We start from the raw sequence: 17,152 nt of genomic DNA, 5'->3' as shown, positions 1-17,152 counted from the left end.
GTGTGTGTGTGTGTGTGACAAACTTTTCAGCCCCCGCAGGGGTCAGTGTGTCGTCACGCCTGAGCGCACAGCCCACATGTGTACTGTGTAGACAGCTGAATGACCCGCTGCGTCCTCTGTCACACACACACACACACACCCACACAGACACACACACCCACACAGACACACACACACACACACACTTCAGAGGAAAGCGAGAGCTCGATCTGATCACTTATTTACTTTCTACCGATCAGCAGGCTGTAGTTTCCTGAGGGACACCAGGAGAAACCTGCCAGTTGCGCCAGATGGAGCCTCCGGACAACCCGGGAGAGAGCCCGGTGGAGTTAACGGTGGAGAATGTGGAGTCGGTGAGTTAGTTGTCAGTAACCAGACAGTAATTTTCTGAACGACTGTTTAGTGAGTTTAATCCTGCAGATGCACTCAAAACACCTCTGCTCCACACTACTACTGTCACTGCTGCATCATCATCTATTACTGCTAAAGTCAGTATAGTATAATTCATATACTGGTGAAACAACAGCAGTTAAGCAGAAAAGAGTTTGTTAATTGTTGTCGAACATGAGCAGATTAGTCAGAGTGGACCCTGGGTAACATGATACCAGCCATAAGCATATGCTGTCCTAATAATAACTAACACCATGTGCTTTGGATTAGTTGCCAGGACAACACATATTTTTTATCTCTATTCAGACAATAAGTCATCAAGTTTGATTATCAATGCATGGGGGAGTTACAGCTCTTAAAGCCTTATTTAACTGTAAACTCGACTCTTGTTCGTGTATCAGCCTGTCTCACAAGATAACACCTCCTCAGTCCACACAGACTGGAGCAGGGTCCTTACTTCTTTCCTTGTTCTCGTCCCTCTCCCTGCACAGGCTCTCTACCAGCTTTACTTTGATCCCGACATGGAGCGTAAGAACATGGCCCAGAAGTGGCTGACCCAGGCCCAGGGCTCCGCACAGGCCTGGCAGTTCTGCTGGGCCCTGCTCAGCCCGGACAAGGTGTGTTGTTGTTGTTGTCGGTTCACAGTTCCCTCCCATAAGTTTGCTCCTATAAGTTTCAGCTGTTCAGGGTGACAAGTGGTTGGATTCCTGGATCAATAAGACACAAATGGGAAATGACAAGACTGTGGAATCATTCAATCCCACAATTCTCAAGCTGTTTTGGGGAAAGCTGGATGACAAAATATGAAAAAATTAATAATTTATCATGAAGCATGAACCCAGTTAGAAGATACCAAAAATGGTGAACCTATTTCAATCAAGTATTATGGCTCTGGGTCCTATGTTACTTATTGAGGAGTCAAAGGTGTTTATGGTCCCAGCTGAGAACAGGAATCCTTCTCTTGCGTCTCCAAATTGATCAATAATTAAAAAAAAAGATCCCTGAGAAAGACAGGTTGTTTGAATTGTGTGAATTATGAATCAAAGTTTCTTCTGTGATGCTGTTATTATGATGAGTTAAGATTTAGATTATTAGACTATTCATTTTAATGCTTGTGAGACGCTACGTTTGTTCCTTAAATCTTGGAAAAACATCAGGATGGTTTATTTGATAGGTTTTGATGCTGCCCCCCTGGTTACTACTTTTAGGCCGTGTGCACACAGAATTAAAAAAATCCATATATTGTAAAAAAAAAATTGTGTTTAAAATCCAAGACGTGATTCCAAGCAGAAAAACATGAATATTTTTATTGTGTTGATTTCACTACAGTTGTTTCGTCTGTTGCAACGATGCTCATGATGCAGTGTTAATTTCGTTGACGAAAACCATGACGAAAAATATTCGTTAACGATCTTTTTCCCATGACGAAAACGAGACGAAGACGTAACGAAAACGGATCTTTGAAAATAAAAACTATGACTAAATCTGTTTTAACTTTCGTTGAGGAGACGAGACGAGACGAAAATGTTGGTGGTTGACTAAGTCACAATACTTTTTTTAAACATCATCGTATCAGGCCGTCATGAAGAATCAGGAGCGGGCGAGTGAGTGTGTGTGTGTCTGTGTGTGTGCGTGTGTGTGTGTGTGTGTGCGCCAGATAGCGCACCGGTCCCGAGGCTCCGCCCCCCGCCCCGCACACTCGCTCAGAGACACAAGATCAGAGCTCGTTCACGTGAAGAAGCCGGTCAGTGACTCACCGGCTGCTTCTTAACTCTGGAAACAGTGAAAACACAGAGTTTCTCTGGTCTCAGCTGCACAGAGATCAGCGCAGCAGCTTCTTGATCAGAGCAGAAGCTGCAGTAGGTTTGTACCGAGCTGCAGTTTCTGTGTTCGCCTCCAGCCTGACCTGCTCTCACTTTTTGTTTTCACATTTAAAACTAAATATATATTTTTAAGCTATTAGGCTGCAGCTATATGTTTTTAGTTATTTTAAAAGAAGAAAAGGATTTAATGTGGCCATTAAATGTGACAAAGCTAGACTAAAATGTAATTCGTTTTCGTCGACTAAAACTAGACTAAAACTAAGAAGGATAAAAATGACTAAATGTGACTAAAACTAATGTGCATTTTCGTCAGAAGACTAAGACTAAATCAAAAATAGCTGCCAAAATTAACACAGTCATGATGTCAAACTGTCTTCTTGCAGCTTCCAGAGGTTCAGTTTTTTGGAGCCAGCACCCTCCACACCAAGATCTCCCGCCACTGGAGCGACCTCCCCTCTGACCAGCATGACACCCTCAGGATGCAGCTCCTCTCCCACATCTTGCACTTCTCCTCGGGGCCCAGAATGGTGCTGACTCGCCTGTGTGTCTCCCTAGCTTCCATGGCTCTTAACTTAATCCCCCAGGCGTGGTCTCATCCCGTGGCGGACATGGTGAGGGCATTCCAGCCACAGAAACCCACTTTTGAAGGGAGCCCTGGTGCAGAGGCCCCTCAGGACCCCCAGGCCCACTGCCTGGCACTGCTGGAGCTCCTCACCGTGCTCCCTGAGGAGTTCCAGTGCAGCCGGCTGGCTCAGGCTCGCCGCACGCAGCTGAGAGGGGCCCTGTCTGCGGAGTGGGCGGTGGTGTGTCCCATGCTGCGTCAGCTCCTCCAGAGCCAGGACTCCTCCAACCAGGTGAAGGAGAAGGTGCTGCGCTGCCTGTCCAGCTGGGTGGCGCTGGACGTGCCGTTGGGGGAGAGTCACGAGCTGGTGCAGGACTGCTTCGCCGCGCTGTCCCATCCCGAGCTGTTTGACACGGCAGTGGAGACGATAGTAAACGCCCTGTCACAGCCGGACTGCCAGAGGTGAGAGACATGCCGGTTCATAGGGGTCAGAAGGTCAACATTCATTCGTCAGGTGTGTGAATGAGAACATGTGTGTGCAGGTATACCGACGCTCTGGTGAACCTGATGCCTCTGGTGCTGGGTCTCCATGACCAGCTGAAGACTGCGGCTCAGGGCGGGGACATGGAAACCTCACATGGGATCTGTCGTATCGCTGTTGCCATGGGAGAAACACACTCCAGGTACACACAGATAAAGACTCACACGACCTCAACCTCCCTCAGTGTGGCTTTTATTTCTTAATTTGGATTCGTTGTGTTTGTGTACGACAGGGTTCTATTGGAGCAGTTGGATCACTGGCAGGAGTATCTGGCTTTGGTCAACATGATTCTGTACTGCACCGGTATCCCTGGTCATTACCCCGTCACGGAGACCACCAGCTCCCTCACACTCACCTTCTGGTACTCTCTGCAGGTACCGACTGTGAGACGAGAGACGTTTTGGTTGTTTGTTTGCCTCCACGCTGGTGTCGGCCAGTGCTCAGAGGCATTGTGTTTTCATGTTATGTATACGTATGTCTGTTGTCCCATCTCAAGACTGTCTTGAGGGAGGGCCTTCAAATTTGGTCCAAACGTTCACTTGGACGCAAAGATGAACTGAATAGAATTTGGTATTTGCCAAAGGTCAAAGGTCAAGGTCCATGTGTGCTCACAAAACCTTTTTTTTTTTGGCCTCATGAACATGTGACCTTAAGAAAGCCTGAAGAGCATTATTGAAAATTTGGCACAAAATTCACTTAGACCCATCATCAAAGGTCAAGGTACGGTGACTAATTTGAATAGTTGAAAATATTGATTGAGTACATCGCAGTGGGAAAAGGTCAACGGTCATGGTGACAATATATCATGCAGACTGAAACTGCTCCGGTTGATGGAGGCATACAGCTGCACTGCGGCACTTCTAAATTAAATGTTTATTTTGTCTTTCAGTTTTGTTGGTTACTTGCGAGCACTAAATGGTCATGTGTATTTTTGTGTCATTCTCCCTGACAAAGGATTTAAACCCAGGCTCTGTTGCTCTTTTTTTATTTCCTGCGTGTCCAGGATGACATCTTGTCGTTCGAGGAGGAGAAACAGGCAGTTTATCTCCAGGTTTACAGACCAGTTTACTTCCAGCTCGTGGATGTGCTGCTACAAAAATCCCACTATCCCTCGCAGGAAGAATTCACCTCCTGGTCGTCTGATGACAAGGAGCAGTTCAGAATCTACAGGTTAGTCAGGAAGACGGAGGAAACTTTTAAGAGGGCCTAGCACTGGGCTGTCGTCCTTCATCACAGGGAAGATTTTCTGTTATAGCTACACACAGAATAACTTTTTTTTCTTTTCAATCTATATCCTTAAATACATTTCAGCCTCATTTGGAGACTAACAATGGAAGTTACAGATTGACCCTTGTGTCCTCGACTGTTCTCCTGTATAGGGTGGACATCTCTGACACTCTGATGTACGTCTATGAAATGTTGGGGGCTGAGCTGCTCAGTAACCTCTACGACAGGCTGGGCAGGCAGTTGATGGATCCACAGCAGTCTGCAATATGGCAGGTAATGTATTTGATAACTCCTTTCTGACTTTGTTCAGATCTTTAGTGTTTCCTCCTCCTCCTCCTCCTCCTCCTCCTCCTCCTCCTCCTCCTCCTCATCCTCCTCTGATCTGACCTCACCCTCTTCTCCTCTAGGACACGGAGGCCCTGCTGTTTGGCTTCCAGTCCATAGCTGAGACCATAGATGTGAACTACTCTGATGTTATCCCAGGTCTTATCGGCCTGATTCCCAGAATCAACATCAGCAACGTCATGCTGGCCGACACTGTCATGTACACCATTGGTACACACAGACACAACACCAGTTTTCTTTTACCTTCACACATTTTTCTTTACAATTAATGAATAATCATGTTTTGCTGCTTTCCCCCCCCCTTGCTGTTCAGGATCCCTGGCTGAGTGGCTGGCCGACCACCCGGTGATGCTGGGCGGCATATTACCCATGGTGCTCCAGGGTCTTGTGAAGGCGGAGCTGTCTGTGTCCAGTGTGTCTACTCTGAAGAGGATCTGCAGAGAGTGCCGACATGACCTCAGCCCCTACGCTCAGGACATCCTGTCTGTGTCCCAGGTCAGACCCTCCGCCTCACGGGATCATACAAATGATTTATCTTTAAATGTGCTGCATGTATTTTAACCAGAGTGTGGTTACTGCCTTTGTAAACGCATCCACACTCACGATGGATTTTTGTCTGCAGGATGCACTGATTAAAGAAATCCATAAGGTGAGTAAACTGCCTTCAACATTGCCATTTTCTTCTGCAAACACGCAAACACCTACCACCTCTCTGAGGACATTGTGAATAATGTGCACTGTGTGTGTGTGGGTGCAGAGCAGCCAGTGCATGTGGCTGATGCAGGCCCTGGGTTTCCTGCTGTCGGCCCTGCCAGCAGACGAGATCCTGGCCCGACTTCACTCTCTCATCACCCCTCACATCCAGCGGCTGGACACACTGGCCCAGCACGAGGTACAGTCCATCAGCAGAAACTCATACAACTCTTATACTGAAAAAATAAACTGTTCTTGTGCCATGGTAGAAATAAAGCATGTTGTGTATATAATATAAATTGGGTTATAATGTTTAATTTAAATGAGCAAAAGATTTTTTAATCGTCATACACTTTACTACTTTAAAGGATAGTATTAACAATATTTTTAATTGTTCTATTTTAATATTTATGTCCGAATAATTCAAATGGTTTGGTTCATATTTGTTACTACAATCTGGAGTACTGCATGACAGTTTGCAGCGTCAGCTAATGCTACCACATCTTATATGGGTGTAATAATTCTGGAACCACAATACAAATGTCCGCAATCATATAAACATGTGCAGGAAAATGCCAGTACTGTCTATTAGCTGGTGTATTTAGATCAAGTTCGATGATAACCCATGAGAATGCAGAACACCAGGGGCCCATTCACTTCCTGGTTGCTTTCAGTCGGAGGCTTTGTCTCAAACCCAGCATCTTTGTGTCCCTCTGCAGCCTGATCCCACCAATAAACCGTCCATTGTGCACATCCTGGGGATGATGTCCAGTCTCTTCACCACTCTGGACATCAACAGACAAGCAGACGACTTAGAAGGAACACCCAGTCCCAGACTCACACCCTCACAGAACCCAGTGAGTTCAGCTTCAAATAAAAACAGACGAAACCTGTCAAAGGAGCACCACTAACTCCACTCAGTCATAGATCATACCAGCTACTGTTAATAAGATGAGGATAAAATTATCTCAAATAGTTCCTTGATCTTAACACTCAGGATATCAAACGATCTGCTTATATTAACTAAAACATACTTCATATGTATATCTACTTTGTCTTTATTTGAAATGTTCTCAGGTTGTGGTTGTGCTTCAACAAGTGTTCACACTGATCCAGACCATCCTCAGCAAGTGGCTTGATGACTCCGAGGTGGTGGAGGTAGGAGGGTTGTTATAACTGCTTATATTATTGGGTATGGTGTCATGTGTGTATGGTGTCATGTGTGTATGGTGTCATGTGTGTCTGTGCATGTGCGATAGATCTGACTCACACTCGCTCACATCTGCCCCCCTGCAGGCGGTGTGTGGTGTCTTTGATAAATCCGTTCGAACCCTCCTACATGATTTCGGGCCCATGGTGTCTCAGCTGAGCGAGATGCTGGGGCAGATCTACAGCGCCTACCCACAAGCCTCTGCACTGGACCTGGCGCGGCAGGTAACCCCCCCCCCCCCCCCCATCTCAACCTGGAATTAAAGCTCTCAACAAGCTTATGGAGCCGATTTAAGTATTCTCTTTCTTTGTTTTTAGATGGTTCACATATTTGCAGGAGACGACCATCACAGCTCGAACATCAGAGGCCTCAGTGAAGTCCTGACTACAGCTACACTCTCGATATTTCAACAAGGTACTGCAACAACATTTCTTTTTTTAGTTTTTAGGAAATCCCTTTTCTTGCTCACCTTTACACATTTATTCTCCAGGTCCACGGGATCATCCTGATATAGCAGAATCATTTATGCACCTTCATGCTCAGGTTGGTCAAATGCACGTGTCCATTTATCACTCGAGCATTAGATGAATTTTTTTTTGTTTTCTCTCACCACAGTGCTTGTGTTTTCCTGATCATTAGATTCTTAAAAGAAAACCTGATTTGTACCTGTCCGATCAGCTGGATAAAAAAGCTCTGTTTTACTGTGGTGAGTATCATTACCTGCTTCTACTGTTCACCTGTCAGTCCATTATTATTATTTTATGATTGTGATTATAATTAATTGATTTGCATGATTTTTACTCTTTGTACATGTTGTGTGCGATACAGTCGTTTATATAATTCAATTGCGGCTTTTAATAATATACAGTGGTGAGAAAAAGGTTTTGGATTTATCTGTATATATGCATTATTTTGACTTTTGAAGCTTTTTACAATTAAGCCCCTTGCCTGTGCAAATCAAGGATTTTCCAACTGAGCTTCCCTAGATCAGCTGATATTCTTCTTCTGGTTATAAGAGAGTCCGATTGGTGAATAAATTTGTAAAGGGTCCCGAAACTCTGGAATGACTTATGAGCGGGGATCAGAAATGCTTCATCTGTCTCTCCTTTTAAATCCCATCTAAAAATGTTCTTTACTAGAAAAGCTTTCATCTCTACATTTAATATCTGAATTATTTTATTTTATTTATTATTATTAGGATTATTATTCTTGTTGTTATAACATTATTATCATGGATGATCAAGCACGTGTAAATTCTCTATAACTGATAACATACCATTCATTGTTTTGGTTTAATCCACATTGAATACATCAGTTACAATATGTGAAAAGCGATATGTCTCCACCAGGTGAAGCTCAGTACAAGTTGTGTAAAGCAGCCGTACAATGGTCCTGAAGTAAATAACATTCAAAGAGAATCTGCCTATTGGAGCGACCCAATCAGAGCCCAGACTTTAACCTGACAGTGGAATGACATCAGTCTTTGAGGAAGTACAATCCAAAATGTCCTCCTCGTGCATTTTATTACCACAAGCACATTGTGTTTGTCTGCACTTGATCACACCACATTTTATGACCATTGAATGTAGAAAACCAAGTAATGGCAAACGGTTTATTTCCCTTTTCTCACCACTCCTAGGTGCTTTCTGTTGTTTTGCATGGTCTTGAAGTTCAGCTAAACAACTGAAGCAAAAATGTAAAAAATTTTTTTTATCTTCTACTGTTTTCTCCAGGGATTTTATCACTCAAGTTTCCAGAGACGCCCACAGTAAAAGCTGCCAGTCTATTCTTTGTAAGTTGAGCCTGTAATGTGTGGTTCCAGTATCTTTATTGTCTGAATCCAATCGGTCGGGTCTTGAATTCGTTCTATTTCTGTCTTGTCCCTGGAAGACAGAGCTGCTGCCTCGCTGTAAAGACATGCCATGTCTTGGTGAAGTGTTGCAGAGGGATGGAAAGCTCCTGACAGAGACCATACTCCAGGTGAACAAGGTTTTAGACCGAGGACATACCATGAAAACTAGATGGAGAAGTGGAAGATGTTAACACCCTGTATCTGTTTGTCTCCGGGTCTCAGGCGGTCGGAGGCGGCTCTCCTCGCAGTCTGACGGAGCATTTCTCTGAGGTGCTGCTGAGTCTGAACAGACACTGTCCTGCTCTGTTGTCCCAGTGGCTGAAAGACACGCTGCAGAGCCCAGGATTCCCCTCGGCTCAGGTCTCCACAGAACAGAAACACACCTTCACTCAGCAGCTCCTCAGGTAAAAACTGAGCTGTTAACCTCTAGACTTTACAGTTCACTGTTTTACCGTCTTTGAGCTCAATGTTTAGGTTTTCTGGTCCATAACTTTCCTGCTGTGGTTTAATTTCAGCATTCTCATAAACCTCACTTTCATATGCAGCAGCTGTTTTCAAGTGCAAACGCTCTAAAGACATCACACCACATGGAAGACACACAATGTTATAAGCTGCATGGCGACCATTGTGGAGTGTTCCCGCAACTATAAGCAAACAAGACTACAAAGAGAGTGAATGCTTGACTGACATTTATACAATTTTCCAGAAACACAACTCTAAATGAGTGCTCCTGTTTCTTTGTAACTGCTGTATGCTGGCAGTTTCGTGTTTTCATAGTTTCACTCTTCCCCATGTGGTCCAACAAGTTATTGTTACTGTTTTGCGGAGCCATCAACTGTATTCTTAACCCTCACATGTGCAAAATCCCAAGTGCCCAAGTCTATCTATCTGTCCCTCTATCTATCTATCTATCTATCTATCTATCTATCCATCCATCTGTCTATCTATCTGAATCTAATCCCTCCATATTACTGTCTGTTGCTGTTCCTGTCAACATGGAAGATTTATCCTCTTCATGTATGTTCTTCGTGCATGTTCACGCATTTCTGTGCTTTTATTTTGATAGGGTAAGTGAAAACAGGCAGTGTGGGGTAATAGAGGAGGAGAATGTGGCCAGCTACACACCTCTCAGTTTATTTACACCCACACAATGTCTCCCAACCCCTCACCTATGGTTGTTGAGAGTTTCAGCCTTAACTGGAGTATTAATTTAGGATATTAATAAATAAAACCACAAGGATTATATTAGAGGATTCAGGTGCTGTGCCAAGCTAGAACTATACATTCTGAATGTTAAATACTTATGTGATCAGTACTGTTGTTCTCTTCCCGTCTGTTCCTTTCTTCCAGGGAGCAAACCAACAAGCGTCGTGTGAAGGAGATAGTGAAGGAGTTCTCTCTGCTCTGTCGAGGCCTGCAGGGCTCTGGATACTCGGAGTACTAGTCTGAGCTGCCAGAGCTGCCGAGGACAGTCGAAAGAAAAGAGAAACGATCTGAATCTGTTTCCGTGACAAATGGGATTTGGGCAGGTGACACTGGACGACCAAAGACCAGATCACTTGGACTGAGCGGAGAGAGAGTGGACGATGATGAGGATGAATGAGCCTCTGGGCAAAGTGTTTATAATAAAATGAAATGAGAAGGTGTCATATTATGTCTCTTATCTCCAGACATGGATTCAAACCACTGACGACTGACAGAAAACACCAATGAATACTCAAATCTTTCTTTCCAGCTGCGTGAACAACTGAGTGTGTGTGTGTGTTCACGCATTTATTGTTTTTCTTCCTCTGTATACTGCGGTTGATCATATTCACACATTATCAAAATATAGAAACCCTCCCCACCCGAGTCAGACTTCTTAATCTTCTGCTTCTTCTCTGATCCAAGCAGAGAAGTTTAAAAACTTGACGTTACATTATTATAGCTTAGAACTCTTGTAGATGTATAATTCTGTTAATATATAGTAAAACACTTTCATCACTTACACGACAGAAAAGAAAACAAGACCCACATTTGTAAGCAGACAACATGTCCTGACAATACGCTGCTCATTCTTCTTTTTAGATCAGTCACTGTGAGGGATGGCAGTTGTCGGTTGAAGTTGTGGCTGTAGAAAAAGTGGACAGTCTTATTGGGGGTTGTTGAAGATGTCTCTGAGATGAGTGGAAAGTGGCGGCTGGTCTGCGAGCGTCACTGTGTGACTGTGCAGTTCGTCCACAGCTCAGTACTTCCCTCCTGAACCCGTCCTGACACAGGACTATCGTATTCTTGTGAAGAGGTTCAGCACTGACTTTGATTCCTGAGGGAAACAGAGACATTTAAAAGTGTCAGGAACATGAAACAAATTGTCCCAGAATCCACATCATTTATCTGTTGAGTGAAAGTACATTTCAAGGCAGTTATCACTGCCTCCAATAAGATTATTTTTGCATCTCTGTCTCTTGGTTTTTATGGGGGGTAATTTATTGCTTCATAGGTGTTCATGAAATATAGAGGAAGGATTAAATTCTGGGGTTGATCCGGACAAAGAGCCAGATCCAGGATTTTTTTTTATTTTTTCCAGACAATAATTCATTAATCTTAATGAAAACAATCAGGAATATTAAGGATACTGATATTTATGAGTTTGTGGGACTTGGTGCAGATCAAATTGAAATCTAGCAGATGTAAATATGGTTTCCAAATTGCCTTAGTGGAGGTATGCACTGTTCTGATTGCCATTTGATTTTTTCATTCAATCAGGGTGAACCACTTTTTTGTTTTTTATGAACACTGAGCCCTCAGTGTTTCCAGAGAGTCTAGACTTACACAAACATCAAGTATTTGAGTACTTTGCAAATTTCACCACCGTCGGACTAGTAAAGAATTATCTTATCTTATCTCATTTTTCGTATCTTTTCAAGGCCCCATTCGATAATTTCAAATAACCAAGGCATTGCACTCATTCATACTGTTATTGACAGACAGACTGTACCTTTGTGCAGCGTGTCTTACTGAAGACGTTCCAGAAACGTAGTGTTTCATCTCCAGCTCCTGTTACGATGGCCTCCCCGTCAGGCGACACAGCCTGAGAAGAGAGGACAGGGAGGTGAAAAGGTGTGTACGTGCACACTGGGACATTCATATTCTAAATACTGAGAAAAAGTTTGATGTCACAGGAAAGAGAACAAAATCCAGCATTGAAGTATAGGCTAATAATGAAAGCTTTTATTTGAATACTACATTTAGTAAATTTTTACAAACTCTTACTTAAATATGATTTTAAATGCAGGACTTTTACTGATGCATAGCATGTAAATACTTGATAAATGAACAGTATGAAAACACTGGACATCATTAAACCTGTTGTCTCACCAGATACAGCACTCTGTACGAGTGTCCTGTCAGCTTGGCCACCTGTGTTAGTGATGGATACTTCCACACCAGGATCTGGTTCTGTGAGTAGCCATGAGTGCTCACCTGAAAACAAAGAGATTAATATTAAATATAAAATCTGAAAAGATTATAGGTAAATCATAAAATATTAAGCCTTAATACATAGTTTTGTCATAATGGTTTGACAACAACATCTTGAGAATCATGGCCCATTATATAAAATATCTCTACACTTATTTACAATTTTTATCTGTAGATTATTGGATGGTGTTTATCTTTTTTCCCAATTGCAGCATTACATTTGATAGATTGCTATATTGTGACTGTGATTGTTACTATATTAGCACAAAGCATCTCCAGGGTGTGTGTTGGTGTGTGTGTGCGCCTCCTCACCAGTTCATTGGCATGTTTGGACCAGGCCAAGTTGCAGACCTGGGAGCCGGTGTCTGTGCTCTGCAGCGCCTGACCCGTCAGTGTGTTCCAGAAGCGCAGGCAGCGGTCCGCGGTGCCGCCCCCCGACACCAGCAGCCCGTGCTGGTGGGGGGACCAGGCGATGGCCTTCACGGCTGCCAGGTGGTCACTGTACTGCTGCACTGGGAGCAAGCTGGAGCTGTTCCACACCAGTAACTGTCCAGAGGAAGACAGAGGCTTTGAGTGCGTTCACATCTACTCTTAAAAGATCATTCGAGCTAAACTCAGGGAGCCACCTAAGAAAATTCTTGGTGAAAGTTGAGCTCTAGATTGTCTAACCTTATTGTCGTTGCCTCCGGATGCGAGGTGCTGGTGGTCAGGAGACCATTTGAGGCCACACACTTCTTGCCTGTGACCCTGCAGCCTCCTCTCAGTAGAAGGGGGGGTCCTGACGTCCCGCTGGAGGATCACTCTGTCTCGACTTCCCGACGACAGCTGCTCCCCGTTCCATGCCAGGGCACCTTCGGCACAAAGGGAGGGAGGGTCTTGCATTTCACTGGAGCTATCAAATATCCATCTGGCATTGCTTGTACACCACATAGCACATGCTCACTGGTACAATATATGCAGTAGCGGGTGGAATTTAATATTAGAAAATCACAGTTGAATACAAACATTTTGAAAGCTCTGTTAGGAGAATTTCATTTTCCTTTTTTCATATCCCACTGTCTCCAGAAATGTGTTATTGTATTTTACTCAAGCAATGACTGACCTACACGGGCGGAGTGACCCTCCAGACTGGTCAGCTTCCTCCCTCCAGCTGCGTCCCAGATCTGAACGTAACCTTTATGGGTTCCAACGGCGACCAGACTTCCCTGATTGGCAGAGCAAGCAAGTTTTTTTATTTCTCTGTTCTACATTTATTATTATATTTTCAACACAGTAGATTCAGTTGTGGCAGCTCACCCTCTCATTCCAACACACTGAAGTAACCGAGTCTCCATCCACCGAGAGGTCACATAACCTCGTCACCTGTTAGGGCAGTGAAAGTTCACACACACACTTAATTCCTTCCACTAATGCCAAACGCAGGGGAAATGTCACAATAAAAGTCCAAAGTCCTCCTCTGACCTGGCTGGTGCAGGCACTCCACAGGTAGACGCAGGCCCCCAGGCCGACGCTGAGCAGGTTGCCCGCGGACCAGTCTACCAGGTTGAGGTAGAAGTCGTCTTGCAGCTCCGGAGCGTCCAGCACTTTGAAGGGGATCTTGGAGATCTTCCGTGCTGGTTTGCGAGGAGAACGGAGCAGCTTGTGACTGGAGACACGTCGAGAGGAAACAGAGAGAGTTTACTCACCAGGATCCGAGACAAAAAGCTTCAGCATCAGTTCATGTTCACGCAGCAGAAAGTGAGATAAAGGAGGTGTATACTGTACCTCTTGTTACTGAGGGGAGAAAGGGAGTATGGTGAGACTTCATTGTCGCTATCGAAAGGCACTCTCTTAGTGTGGACAGTGTACTGCAGAGAAAGAGCACAGAGCAGGATTATTGCAGGAGGCTGCTGACTGCCAAGATGATCACATGTCACAGGTTTTTTTTCTTTTTTCAATTTACTTCTTCAGTTCTTCAGTAAAAAGCATTAGCAATCAAATACCCATTTTCCTTATGTTGTTAAATTGGGGTTTCAAATTTTATCACAATGTCAAGCACCTGCCTACTACATAACATTTGTATTATTAATTTTTCTTATGGTGCATGGTTTAAACAAACACAGTTAAAGGTTTTGCAGCTTTATGACTCAACCAATTGAAAGCTCTAGATACATTACAGAACCTCCTGTTGCTAGATTTTTTTTAATTATGCATCTTAAGCTTTCTTAGTAAAACATTAAAGTATGAAAATTTAAAATTTAAAAAGGTGAAGTTGAAGATATAGTGACGTGTCCTGATTATTTAGTCACCATTTGTGATAAGAGAAACATCAAATCTGAGCTGAATCCAAATTACATTGTAGCATTTTTATATTTGATCACAGGGATAGATAGACAATATATATTTTACACATGAGATCTTTGTCAGCCTAATACAATCCAGTGTTACCGTCTTTACTCCTAGATGTAAAAATTCTTCATGGTCAGATTTTGTGGTGTTTTACCCTAAAAAGGCCATGAGAGTCTTGAGAGAGGACCGTGTGCCTCCGGTCGTCCGTGTGCAGGTCTGACACCATCTCTATTCCTGCCCCTAGCAGCTCATTCCTCAGCAGGGCAGCGTACGCCACAGTGTCTGCAGGGGGGGCAGAGGGAACACAGAGGGTGGAGGGATGTGATCCACAAAATCAAAACATTAAAACCGTTGAGGGAAAACTTCAACTTCACATCAAAGTGTCCACTGAGGGTTTCTGACCTTTGCTTGAGTCTGAGCTGGCGTCCTTTGCTTTGTGGGTCTGACTGGGAGAGCGGCAGTTCTCCTGTGGAGAGGAGCAGGACACAGATTACTGAGCTGCACCTCCCATTAAAATACCTGACCGGGTAGACAAACTGAGGAGCTGCTCACGTTAGCATAGTGGAAGTTGATGCTCCAGTTGCTTCCAGCTCGGGTGGGAATGAAGCGGTCCCCTGAATTCACACTGACAGGACTGCAGGTGGCACTTACACACTGGGAAGGAAGATAATACCATTTAGACAACAACGAACAATTTAGCAGAGTTATAAGCCTCATGGTTAAGATGTGGCCGAGGGAGATACTTTTCAGGGCTCCTGAAACTTATAGCAGCACTACGGTTGCCCGTAAAAAAAATAATCACAAAATCACATAACACAATGACAAATAAGAAAACAGTTTTAACAGCAAATCTAAAAAAAACAATGCCACGTTTCCTTCATGTTAAAAAGACGGACAATGCGTTTGTTCAATCAGCGACGAGCCTTGTCGTTAGCAGGTGCCTCCTTTTTCAGTTTAGAGGTTAATGTGTAACCAAACGTTTTGGCTGAAGTATCTCTCTCCCTGGAAATTCAAAAAATGCCCTGAAAACGCAGTGGACTGAGGGACACCTAGAGGCGAGAAGCCCTCTACTTTGCAAGACATTTCTGTTGCAAATCCATGTGAGTGGGAGGAGACATGGAGGGGCAGGAGAGGATGGGGGGGGGGCTCTGAATGGTCGAGGATGTAGGGGTTATGGTTATTTAGTTTCAAACAAGTGCAGCTTTGCAGATTCCCACTCACTGGCGGTTTCTTTGATTGGTTCAACTGGTTCCGTTGAACATGGATTGAAACATCAGGTGGCTTCATAAGCCACATTGAACCCATCAATGTAAATTTGTTTGAATATAAATGTGGTAATAAAACCTGCATTCGTGTGTTTCATCACAGAGGAGTGACACAATTTGGTTTAGAGATCAAACACAGATTTACTTGAGCAGTTACTCTTTGATGTGTGTCTAGTTGTTTCCTTCTCCGTTGTTGTGTTTTACAGATTTGTTTTTATAGCTTATGATTTGTTGTTGTTGTTGTGTGTGACACCTCGGGGTCCACCGTACCACACCTCTGCTCACACTGCTCCGGACCGGGACCACATGATGACACTGAACCATCTGTTCTACTCGGTCTGCGGCTCCATCCCGCAACTGCCACACACACACACACACACGCACATCATGTCAGGCTGCCCGTCGCATCACGCAGCTGCGCGTGCACCGGTGTTCACAAACCCAGTGTGTGCTGTGCTGCGGGGGGTCTGACCTTTGACAGGCGGGCCTCTGTGGGCACGTTCTGGTGGTTGATCTGCCGGAGCAGCCTCCTCTCGTACTCCTGGTCCATGTCCTCAGGGCGGACGAGCCGAGGAGCCTCCCTCTGCTGGCCAGTCCCCGCCCCCCCTGGATTAAACCTCCGCTCCCTCTTGGTGAGGAAACCCGCAGAGGATCTCCATCTCTGTGAATCACAGGGGGCCGAGGGTCAGAGGAGGAAACGCCGGATGTGGGAGCCGCTGCTGCGGCTGGAGACGGTGAGGACGCACCGCAACAAACGACCCAATGGTTTTATTCTCTTCTCGTTTCTCAAAGAGCAACTTCACTGTTTATTAAAATCATCCAAATATCACACATTGTCCCTGGCATCCTGCTCCCGCACACAAGCCCCTTTAACCAGCGCTGCTACCGTCAGGCCGACGACACCGACGCTCTGTCAGCCACTCACCCGGCGCGTCAGGTGACCGGGGCGGCCTCCATGTCCAGGGTGAGGCGCTGCGGCGGTGCGAGCTGCGGTCGCTCTCCTCGGGTGAACAGCCGCACGTCCGACGCGTCACTGCTGTTGTTTATGTTCGCGACAAAGATGGCGACGTATCAGCTGGAGCAGGAGCCGTCTGGTTGGCCCCTCTCCGCTGTCTGCGCGCGCAGCAGCGACCCCCGCTGGTGACACACGCTCATTGCGTTTAAAGCCGCACACTGGTTGTGCCCCGCGTGGCCACAGAGTGTCGCTGCTGCACTGTAGAAGGAAAAGATGCAACTTCACTTTTCCCAAAAGTTTTCATCTGGGTTTTTATTCTTTAAGCATTGAAAATAATATACTCAATATACCTCCAGTACGCTTTTTTATAATTGATTTTAAGGTACTTTTAATTACATTGAAATCACTGCATGGGCTGACTCCTCAATATATACTTCAGATCTTGTGTGACCTTGCACGAACCTTGAGATCCTCGGGCAGGGGTCTCCTAATTGTCCCAAAC

The 17,152-nt window shown here is 44.8% G+C and overlaps 2 protein-coding genes across 3 annotated transcripts; one reads left to right on the top strand and one right to left on the bottom strand.

Annotated features, from left to right (window-relative positions):
* Positions 1–208: 208 nt before the first annotated feature.
* Positions 209–10,277, top strand: LOC128455147 (importin-13). The gene is made up of 21 exons (XM_053438822.1): positions 209–353; positions 882–1,007; positions 2,597–3,237; positions 3,318–3,458; positions 3,549–3,690; positions 4,320–4,486; positions 4,696–4,816; positions 4,951–5,098; positions 5,202–5,383; positions 5,511–5,537; positions 5,646–5,780; positions 6,301–6,438; positions 6,659–6,739; positions 6,878–7,015; positions 7,109–7,205; positions 7,282–7,334; positions 7,431–7,497; positions 8,525–8,583; positions 8,682–8,771; positions 8,866–9,047; positions 9,994–10,277. The coding sequence occupies exons 1-21, from the start codon at positions 291–293 to the stop codon at positions 10,085–10,087; spliced, it is 2,892 nt and encodes a 963-aa protein (XP_053294797.1). The 5' UTR covers positions 209–290; the 3' UTR covers positions 10,088–10,277.
* A 90-nt stretch (positions 10,278–10,367) lies between these two features.
* Positions 10,368–16,735, bottom strand: fzr1b (fizzy/cell division cycle 20 related 1b). 2 transcript variants are annotated; one of them, XM_053438823.1, is made up of 15 exons: positions 16,621–16,735; positions 16,168–16,356; positions 15,966–16,052; positions 14,983–15,084; positions 14,833–14,896; positions 14,585–14,712; positions 13,867–13,949; positions 13,564–13,747; positions 13,399–13,464; positions 13,205–13,307; positions 12,772–12,953; positions 12,415–12,648; positions 12,001–12,105; positions 11,621–11,713; positions 10,368–10,945 (listed from the first exon to the last, which is right to left on the bottom strand). In XM_053438823.1, the coding sequence occupies exons 2-15, from the start codon at positions 16,243–16,245 to the stop codon at positions 10,904–10,906; spliced, it is 1,551 nt and encodes a 516-aa protein (XP_053294798.1). In that variant the 5' UTR covers positions 16,246–16,356; positions 16,621–16,735; the 3' UTR covers positions 10,368–10,903. The 2 variants fall into 2 exon arrangements, with proteins under 2 accessions (XP_053294798.1, XP_053294799.1); XM_053438824.1 differs by lacking the exons at positions 15,966–16,052; positions 16,621–16,735 and having other exon boundaries at positions 16,168–16,608.
* Positions 16,736–17,152: the final 417 nt, after the last annotated feature.

This window comes from Pleuronectes platessa, chromosome 13, assembly GCF_947347685.1.
Source record: "Pleuronectes platessa chromosome 13, fPlePla1.1, whole genome shotgun sequence".
Taxonomy (NCBI): Eukaryota; Metazoa; Chordata; class Actinopteri; order Pleuronectiformes; family Pleuronectidae; genus Pleuronectes; species Pleuronectes platessa.
Note: the sequence above shows the minus strand (reverse complement) of the source record. Positions and strands in the feature narration are given on the sequence as shown.

Excerpts from the sequence above, each read along its gene's own strand:
- LOC128455147 (XM_053438822.1), top strand. The coding sequence starts at position 291 with ATGGAGCCTCCGGACAACCCGGGAGAGAGCCCGGTGGAGTTAACGGTG. Across the intron at positions 7,206-7,281 it reads ACTCTCGATATTTCAACAAG|GTCCACGGGATCATCCTGAT; the intron begins GTACTGCAACAA and ends TTTATTCTCCAG. Across the intron at positions 8,772-8,865 it reads TGACAGAGACCATACTCCAG|GCGGTCGGAGGCGGCTCTCC; the intron begins GTGAACAAGGTT and ends TCCGGGTCTCAG.
- fzr1b (XM_053438823.1), bottom strand. The coding sequence starts at position 16,245 with ATGGACCAGGAGTACGAGAGGAGGCTGCTCCGGCAGATCAACCACCAG. Across the intron at positions 14,897-14,982 it reads TCAACTTCCACTATGCTAAC|GAGAACTGCCGCTCTCCCAG; the intron begins GTGAGCAGCTCC and ends TCCTCTCCACAG. Across the intron at positions 10,946-11,620 it reads GTAAGACACGCTGCACAAAG|GAATCAAAGTCAGTGCTGAA; the intron begins GTACAGTCTGTC and ends TGTTTCCCTCAG.